At 46.0% G+C, this 9,982-nt stretch overlaps 1 protein-coding gene across 1 annotated transcript; it reads right to left on the reverse strand.

Annotated features, from left to right (window-relative positions):
* Window positions 1-5: 5 nt before the first annotated feature.
* LOC149341142 (ATP-binding cassette sub-family A member 7-like) lies at window positions 6-9,698 on the reverse strand. Its single transcript, XM_089542838.1, has 5 exons — window positions 9,521-9,698; window positions 6,234-6,412; window positions 3,525-3,656; window positions 777-894; window positions 6-10 (listed from the first exon to the last, which is right to left on the reverse strand). The coding sequence occupies exons 1-5, from the start codon at window positions 9,696-9,698 to the stop codon at window positions 6-8; spliced, it is 612 nt and encodes a 203-aa protein (XP_089398964.1).
* Window positions 9,699-9,982: the final 284 nt, after the last annotated feature.

The following is a 9,982-nucleotide window of genomic DNA, read 5'->3' on the forward strand; positions in this document are numbered from 1 at the left end:
CAGTGTTAGGCTGCATGGGGAAAAAATTGTGGGCGCCGAGCTTAACCATAAGAAAAAAGGATCTTGTTCCAGGAGCATCAACAAAACATTGTTATGCTCGCGTTGACATGGCAGTGCTGAAGGTACATGAAAGCGCCCATGTCTGATGTACTGTTTAGTCCTGTGTACCCTTCGCGGTCGATCACTGCAAGTGTGAGCGTGACTCATGAACTGACACGTAGGTGAAGCTGGTTAAGGAGGAGCCTTGTTCGAATGTGGAAATGCGGACATGCAACAACCTCGCTAGCTCAGCTATCACGACTGAGTGTTCTTGAACTGCATTGTTTGATGCCAAGATCGCTTTTAATTTTAAGCACTGAAAGCAGTGACTTCTCTACTTTTCCTTCATTGCTTCGCCTCAAGTCGTGCAGTGGGCCATCACAGAAAGAAATACATCATTGATGGTCCTCTACACAGTCATTTAGGGCAGCCATGTAGGAACTTTGCCTACGAGTTTACTTAGGATGTGAACACTGTTTCTCACTGAGGTCATGTTTGCCGTGTATTCGCCGGAGACGTCGAGCGCATACATGACAAAACTGCAATTATCATTCGCTTTGAAATGATTGAACATTAAAACTATGCGGCGCCACACTTAATGCACAGTGCCGAGATTTTGCTTTTCTTGTTCACTCTAAAGTAGTATATAAAACACTCTGTACAGCAATGCATATCGTAGGCCAGCCTATATTCGCCTCCATGATCGGAACACTGAAGAAGGTGAAAGCACCACTCACCGGTAAGCGTGTTCAGGACTGTCGTCTTTCCGGCTCCGTTGTGCCCAAGTATGACGGTGATGAGGCCCTCGTAGACCTCGAGGTCGACGTTTTGGACGGCGATCACCCCGTCGTAGTCCTGCAGAGCGTATATAGACTGTGGCACCTAAGTCGAAAACTCATCAGCAATGACCCGAAGTCATGGAGCACGTTTACGACGTCTTGTTTCCCGCCTTACGTAATTAGGAGAACAAGCTGGTTTGTTATAAAACGTTGCTACAACCTATAAAACGCTACAACCACAACTGACGAACTGACATTCAAACCATCACTTTTGCTTTTATCGCTTGGAGCATAGTGGTTTCACTGCTCACAACATGGCAAACAACGTGCATTATTCTACTAGGTCCAAATGTGAATAGAAACCAGGAATCGTCGAATGCAGGTTAGTGGCGCTGAATAGTGCCCTCTAACTGAAAAAGATCCGCTCTAAAGTGTATCTGCAACTAGTCGAAAACTTCTTGGCGCCTTATTTAATTTTCGGCTGACTCATTCGAATTCAGAAAAGACGTTTCACGATTTGTTCATCGTTTTCTGAAAGTATCGGACCAGGCACCTTCTCAGGAGTCTTGAGCATTCCTGCATGATATAAAAAGTACTCGCTGTTTTAGGACGCACAGCAATTACTTCGGCAAATTTTCATCAAAAACAGAAAACAAAACGAAGCATTCGAGCATTCGAGAAGCAAAAATAATTATTCGTGGAGAATTATTCTAGCAACAGGTGGTTTGAAATAGGTACTGCAGACTCGTTTGGTTATCTACGTGATGCCTTTTATCTCTGTCCCCACCCCATCATGTGTAAACGCACGAAGCGACAAGAAGAAACTGATTTGATTGAAGTACTTGCATATCAAAAACATGGCATATTCGTTCAATCGATGCTGCGAATAGACTCGAGTCGTACGTAGCCATTTACGATAGCCTCGCCCATTTAAATGTTACTTGAAAGATGAACCATGGAAAAAAGATAATTGACGTCCAAGTCACGGTAGCCATACGGCTATAAAAGAGAGCTTCGCAGTTTACCAAATATTGATAGTTAAATGAAATTCCAGTAAAGCACTGCCCTGGTGCCGGTCTCAAATCTGTGACCTTCACTTTTTTGGGACGGCATCTGAATTGTCTTTTGAGGTTTACTTGCAGTTGGCACGGTGAGACCGAATCGATTACACCACTTTAAGCAAAGATAATCGTGAACTATCGCCCTCCTTAATGTGCAGTAGTCTTCGAGCAGGAATTATCATCATTTATAAACACGTGAGCGCACCATTACGGCAAAATTCGATTAAGTGCATGACACTCAGGAGAATAGAAGATCTATGGCCATATAGCCAATTTTTCTAGAAATGCAGGAGCATACAAAAAAAAATGAAAATGCTAGGTAATTTCATTCGTGGATGTACGGAGACACTTAGTGGGACGCAATTTAAAACTTTCTTCTTTGAATGCGCTCCAACTAGGGTAATTGTGCCTGAAGAATACGGGCTAATGAAGATTCGTATTAGTGCGCATTAAGAACTCTTAATCGACCTGTTTGCAAATCAAGGGCGGAATTTATAAAAGCAGAAGAATATTATCGTTAATAGCAGATGCCCGTATTTAACTGCAGGAAAAGCGGCTATATGTGCAATTCATGCGCATTCTTCGGAGAGACGCTGATAATTAGCCTTTCACTGGCACCTGAGCTACACATCGCGACAACTTCGATAATTACAAGCGCTTTCATTAGCAAAACAGCATCTCGCCCTCGGCACGCCAAGTACTTAGGAAGTACTTCTATTGCAAAATCGGCGGACTTCGAACCACAGCTGTGAAAAGCACGAATTTTCTGTTTGATGACGCGTACCTCTCTCAAGCTCTTTATTTGATAGGGCCAACACCCCGTGAACGGGACAGCCAATTTGAGCCAATCTGCAGCCAATTGGAGTCTACGAGTGAAGAGAGTGGAAAGAGAGGTACGACGTGTCACACTGTGACTGCCTAAGTCAGGCTACCTGCTCGCATGTTTTGAATCTGTCAGCAGCAGCGGCTGATCCGTCCAGAGTAAAACTAATGCTAACTCATACTAAGCCGCATAAATCCCATTGATCGTGAATGCGCTTTTTCTCCTGCGCGTCAATAAGCACTTTTAGCATACCGTGTGCCGTGTTACCGCTGCCGGTACCGGAGTGCGTGAGTGAGTGAAAACTTTATTGGATCTTTCAAGGGTTTCGCGGTTGTGAAGTCTCCGTCGTCTTCTCTGGCGCTGGCGACTTGAGGCTTCTCGTCAGCAAGGGTGGGCCCCTATTCCAAGGCTCCACTGAGTCGTGCTGCATCATTCGCGTGCTGCACTAAGGCCCTTTGGGTCGCGAGCTCGCCGCTGGTGAGCCGACTCTCCCATTGCTCCGCACTCGGGTGTTAGTGTTGGTGGAATGCTTTGTTGCGTTCGCATTCTCACGTGATATGATACGGAATACCGGGAGCGCGCGTGCAGCCAATGCGCATGCGAAAATCGTCTTAACGACGCTAGATGGCGCCAGTTGTCCGGCAGCTGCCAATATGGACATCATCATCATCATCTACACGCGTGCCTGCAGCATCCGGACCAATCAGCGCGTGCTCGCCGGTGGTGGGCGGGCACCCGGTACTCCAGTAACGATAAGGGTAACACGGTATATGGTATGCTAAATGCGTCTAATGGTTACTCGAAAAAATATGCGCTTCCCACCTTTGTAAGGCAGCTGACGGTGACGAGCGGATTGCCGTTCAAGGGAGGCAGTTGAAAGTGCGCTCCCGGTTTGTCCCCCGGAGAAGACGCACCGGCCTGAGAACAATGGGCAATCGGGCACCAGTAGCTGAACTAAGAACAGAAAAGAAAGAAAATGATGGATTAGAACAACAGCACAGCTGCCTCCGCTCTCTCTGCGGCTCATTTGCTTTGTTGCCATGATTCGAGCTGCGGTGCCTCTCGGCCGAAAAGACACAGCTGCAGTTATTGCTTCGAGTGAAGCGCAGAGGAAAGGCAGAGGAAAACGCGGGTGGTAGGCGACGAGAGAAGGACGGTGTGGCGGGGGCGATGCGAGGTGTAGAGTCATGATTCGTTAATACGACCAACGTTATTATGGACAAGTTTTTTGTTGCCCCATCTCCTTCAACGCATTTACGCCTGGTTAAGACGGAGACTCACTGTCTGGACAATGGACATGGTGAAAATACACATGGTTCATTTGGGCCCACAAATTTTGTCGCATTACTGTGAATGACGATGAGAGCAAGCCTTAACCGCCCAAACTAGACATTTCTTTTCCCGAATTTTGAAGGCAGGGCACAATGCAACGAAAGGTAGCGCGAGAGCGCAAATGTCTCAGTAATGGTATTTTCATAACCTACGGAAAATTGTTTTTGTTGAGTTCGTAAGTTCCTTATTGATTTAGCACGAGAAGCCTTTCCGACTGTTCCTCGAAACAAATTTAATTCTATGGAAATTAAGTTGCCAACTAATTGCAGCCTGTGGGGTGTTTCCTTTCTGTAATGAATTTCTTTCTCGAGCTCATAGACGCATCCTTGTTAATAAAACCCCGGCTCAAAACGTTTTATCTCTCTAAATATCCTCGGTGCGAAGCGTTGCCGAAATATGTTGTTAAGAATTTCGTTTTTAAGTACATGTGCTGCGTGTGCTGATTTTCTGATAAGTTTTAAATAAATGGCTTTCTTTTGCATGTTACGAAGCCATTCCACGTCACCCTAAGAAGCAGTGCTCTAGACTAATGTGAAATAAAGGCGTGAGTATATCACTGTGTGTCATAACACTCAGTGTTAGTCATCACCGAATAAAAATGCCAAAATAATAAAAGAAGCTGGTTTTTAACCTTTTCTAAGCAAGGCTCGGAGAACCAGGCTGCTTTGATGCTTTTCTTGTGAGCGCGAAAATATCGCAAATATAGATTTGGAAAAAGGCTTCTGCGTGGTCTCGAGTGACCATGGCAGCGTCGCTATTGGAACGAGCTCATTCATTTCCTTTGATCAGAGCAGAGTTTAATGCAGGTGCGACAGTTCCATGAAAGCGTCAGTTTGTCTCTGCTTCTCTACTCCCTCCGATTTCGTTTCTGCAATTAGCCCGTGCCCTTTCTGTGGCCACGGTGATGATGCGTACGCTAAGAACTCTATTAGGTGTATTTTCTCTCATCAGAACGAGGGACTTTCAGTGTTAGTTTGAATTGATAGTTCTGCCTCCATCATTTTTGTTGAACACCTTTTTCCATCGCTGGTTGTTGGTAGTCGAGTGGAAACTTCAATGACATGCGCTCCCGAGCCTAACTACAAATGTCCGGGAGCTGTTGTTGCGTGATCGCAGCTGCCACTCTACTGCTAAACATTCGCTATTTGTGTCAAAGAGAGAGGGCCGAGAATTCAGAGGATAGGTGCGGGCCATTTGCTAGACCATTAATTTAGTTTTCAACTTTGTGGACGCAAGTGCAGGACCCGGGTAATTCTCGGACCATATAACCGTGTCGTGGGAACGTAGATGTGAATCACTGACCCCTTGCTGCGAAGGTATGAATACGAAAGACAACACCCAGCGCCTACGTTGATGAATGAAAAGGGAAAGGCAAAAAAACGTCGGGCCATATGGCGATGCGGTTAGCCTGCATGTCGATCTCTCTGGGTTTACACAAGACAATAAAAACCTTAAGCTCTGCAATGGCACATACAGACTCAGTTCTGCAGCAGTGATCACCATCTTTGTAACTGCGTCTGTTGCGCTTTAAAATGTCCTTGCTGTGTGGACGAAACACTACAGCGTGTAGGCATCTCACTTACGCGGTCAGTTTAATTGCTTGAAACGTATGAAAAGTAAATACGCGGTGCATCAACCAGGCGAAGAACGCGACACTACATGCTAGCAAGTCAGATCTCATGTCAGCAGAGATGAAGCCTGCAATTTCAAGCGCATTATACGTAATGGAAGAAAACTATCGGTTTCTGAAATCTGAAAATAGTATATATCCGCTATAAGAACGCGGTGGATAACAATTAGTGTAGTTAAGAAACAGAAAATTAACGCCGCAGTGTAGTTTTAATAAAATATGCAGTTAGGAGCCTTAGATGCGTGACTGGAGAATGAAAAGAAGGCGAGCACAGACACACCGTACAAAACAGGGTGCAGGAAAACACCTGTCGCCTTAGCTCTTGTTTATATGCTATACATTCTGTTAGCCTTACACTGCGCCATAACTCTCCGAGTAACCCTCCCCTATTCCATACCTAATCCTATGTTTCCTTCTGGCTTTCTGCCTGCCTATGGACACTTCCTTGGTATCCACTTCGTTGCCCTAAAGTGCAGTCTGGTGTCTTCTCCCACCATTCTGTGCCGTAAAATGTGCACTGGTAAAAGCCCTTCCACATTGGCCACCAGGCGGTGTTCCCATGAACCCACCATGAGGGGGAAGCAGAGCGGCCTTGGGATGCCGGTGACCCACGGCAGCACCTGTGACAGGTAGGCCACGAGCAGGGCGACCACACAGCAAGTAGCCACCATTGTGAGCCAGATCTCGAGGATGGTGACGTTGTCAAGGTTGAGCACCCTCCGAACGACCAGGTCCCACTCGGCGGACCCTGTACAAACGGAAGATGACGAATTGATAATCAATTTAGTAAGGCTGAGATCTGGGCGAGTTGGTATGCATTCATACTGGTGAACAGCGCAAAAAAGGCGGGACAACAACAAGACAAGCGCTGACTATCAACTGGGTTTATTGAAGGACGGAAGGGTATATATACAAAAACAAAAACATAACACAAAGAAGTAAGAAAATAGTGTGAAAAGGGCCGTGAAAATCAAAACTTATGTCACATGTGAAGTGATGTAAGCCAATTCCTTGTTGCTAAGTGCCACGGAAGGACTGCTGATGCATTCGACACCTTGCCTGTGGATGTGATGCGCTTCCATTATTTCGCGCGTGAGTTTATCTTTATGGCGGAACAGAACTTCAGTTTTCTTGTACTCCGGTGCGCACTTGCACTTTTTGCAGCGGAACTTTGTGCGCGGAAGCCCGCCGTCCTGTTCCAAATTCCTTTCTTGCTCCCTTCCATGAAGGCATTTGCACTTTTGACAATGAGCGGCAACGTGGCTAAGAGGGTCACTTTTTCTTGTGTTTTCATGCTCCATGAGCCTTTTGTTTACGCATCTGCCGGTCTGCCCGACGTAAACAGCACTGCAAGAGAAGGGAATTTTGTACACCACGTTTTCTGCACATGGTACAGAGGGTGAAACATGGCGTACCTGGCAGCCTTCCTTCTTCTCTTCATTAGCCTGTGCAACCTGCTTGCACATGGAGCTCAGTTTGTGGGGAGCAGAAAACACAACATCGACATCATACCTGCCGGCAACCTTCTTGAGACCGTGAGACAAGCCGTGCGTGTAAGGAACCACCGCTGGTCTTTTCACCTTCTTGCCTTCATTGGGTCGGCCATTTTTTACAAATTTTATCAGCTTTTCGGAAGCCCTGGAAATTATTTCATCCGGATAACCGTTTGCGCGTAATCTGCAAACCTGCATTGTGATGCTATCAGCAGTCCTCTCATGGCACGACTTTTTGATAGCGGATTTCAGGCACGATACCGCTATACCTTGTTTTATAAGTTTGGAGTGACACGAAGAAAAATTCAACAATGGTTTTTCAGACCTCGGGCAATAATACCAGCAAACATGTCCACGTTCAAAAAGTCCACGTTCCGCTATCAAAAAGTCGTGCCATGAGAGGACTGCTGATAGCATCACAATGCAGGTTTGCAGATTACGCGCAAACGGTTATCCGGATGAAATAATTTCCAGGGCTTCCGAAAAGCTGATAAAATTTGTAAAAAATGGCCGACCCAATGAAGGCAAGAAGGTGAAAAGACCAGCGGTGGTTCCTTACACGCACGGCTTGTCTCACGGTCTCAAGAAGGTTGCCGGCAGGTATGATGTCGATGTTGTGTTTTCTGCTCCCCACAAACTGAGCTCCATGTGCAAGCAGGTTGCACAGGCTAATGAAGAGAAGAAGGAAGGCTGCCAGGTACGCCATGTTTCACCCTCTGTACCATGTGCAGAAAACGTGGTGTACAAAATTCCCTTCTCTTGCAGTGCTGTTTACGTCGGGCAGACCGGCAGATGCGTAAACAAAAGGCTCATGGAGCATGAAAACACAAGAAAAAGTGACCCTCTTAGCCACGTTGCCGCTCATTGTCAAAAGTGCAAATGCCTTCATGGAAGGGAGCAAGAAAGGAATTTGGAACAGGACGGCGGGCTTCCGCGCACAAAGTTCCGCTGCAAAAAGTGCAAGTGCGCACCGGAGTACAAGAAAACTGAAGTTCTGTTCCGCCATAAAGATAAACTCACGCGCGAAATAATGGAAGCGCATCACATCCACAGGCAAGGTGTCGAATGCATCAGCAGTCCTTCCGTGGCACTTAGCAACAAGGAATTGGCTTACATCACTTCACATGTGACATAAGTTTTGATTTTCACGGCCCTTTTCACACTATCTTCTTACTTCTTTGTGTTATGTTTTTGTTTTTGTATATATACCCTTCCGTCCTTCAATAAACCCAGTTGATAGTCAGCGCTTGTCTTGTTGTTGTCCCGCCTTTTTTGCGCTGTTCACCAGTATGAATTGATAATCAATATTTGCTGAAGTGTACTTCTATCTCCAAAGAAAAGACATTAATAATTCCAAGTAACAGCGAAGTTTCTATCCCACGCCGACGTTCGTCCTTTGCAAAGCCTAAACGTGTCTCATTTCCCAACTTTTCCTGACATCAGCAGCTAACACCATCTGTTGGCCGCCAGTAACATGCACCACGTAACTTAGTGGAGGTATTTTAAACTTGCAATTTAGAGAAAACTAGACAATCAGCACAGAAATTTCAAGGGCTATTCAGAGCAGCCACACGCTAAACATTGAAGAAGAAAAAACAATATGGAAACTGGAAACAAAAAAAGATTCTTTTGATTTAGTAATAAATTTTGAACTACATTAAGCCATTCATAAATTAATTTCTATTAGGTAATCAAAATTGCAGATCTGCAGACTATCCAGTGGTCGCATGTAAACAAACCGACGCTGTTGATAGGTGGCATGACACGGCGTTTTGCCTAGGTTTTAGAGCGCTTTGCGACAACCGAGGGAAAGAAGTATTTTACAATTACTGCAACGGCAGCATCTGTGAATCAGACAAAGACGGTCTCTGATCTGTGGCAACTTCGTCGGCGAAAAGTGAATGCTTCTGGAACAATGTGCGCATCGTTTTCCATCGTCGGCCCGCCATCTCTGTCTGCGGATTGTGGTGAACTTCGAAATATTTTAAGAGCCTTTTCAGATCAATCTTTTAGTTGATCACAGCTTACTTCAATATTCGCCTCGTATTATAACTGCTGTAATTTGTTTTTTCCACTCACTCATGCCGCTAACTGTCGCATCACATACTGAGGGAGAGAGTGGAGAGAGTGGCTAAGCAGTATTTTAGTATAGTGAGACTATTCTGATGTCCCGTGTACTGTGCGATGTCAATGCACGTTAAAGAACCCCAGGTGGTCGAAATTCCCAGAGCCCTTCACTACGGCGTCCCTCATAGCCTGAGTCGCTTTGGGACGTTAAACCCCCAAAAACCATAAACATTTCTGACGACAGAGGAAATAATCACATTAGGGAGAGTAATTTTAAACCAGAAGTCAAGGCTGACCAGCGAGATCTTCCGAGATGGTGAGTATCTTGAGGATCCAGTAGGTGCCCAGCGTCGGGGTCACGGAGGATATGAGCTTGCTCTCCCGACTGGCCAAGAGGTAGCCGGCGAGGCTTGGCACGTACTTTTCGATCAGGGCAGTCGGCACGACGTATGTCAGGATCACCCAGTACAGCATGGCGAACGTTACCGCCACGCTCCCTGCAATGCAAATGAGTCATCTGGAGATTTAGAAAAGAAGTGTGACTGAAGGCGACGGCTGCAGAGTTGCAAGAATCGCCTGCCTCTATCCTAGAGACACCTTTCCGACGAGGGGCAACGAAGCCGGGAGAGGAGGAAGACCCTATGTGCATACTGCGCTCATTCAAATTTTCACAAGTGAATAACCGCGATCAAAATGTTTGGGGTGTCGTCGCATTACCAGGCTGCTGCGCACCATATTTGCAAATGCAACACGTAGCA

This window comes from Amblyomma mixtum, chromosome 5 (genome assembly GCF_055824585.1).
Source record: "Amblyomma mixtum isolate Tamu chromosome 5, ASM5582458v1, whole genome shotgun sequence".
Classification (NCBI taxonomy): Eukaryota; Metazoa; Arthropoda; class Arachnida; order Ixodida; family Ixodidae; genus Amblyomma; species Amblyomma mixtum.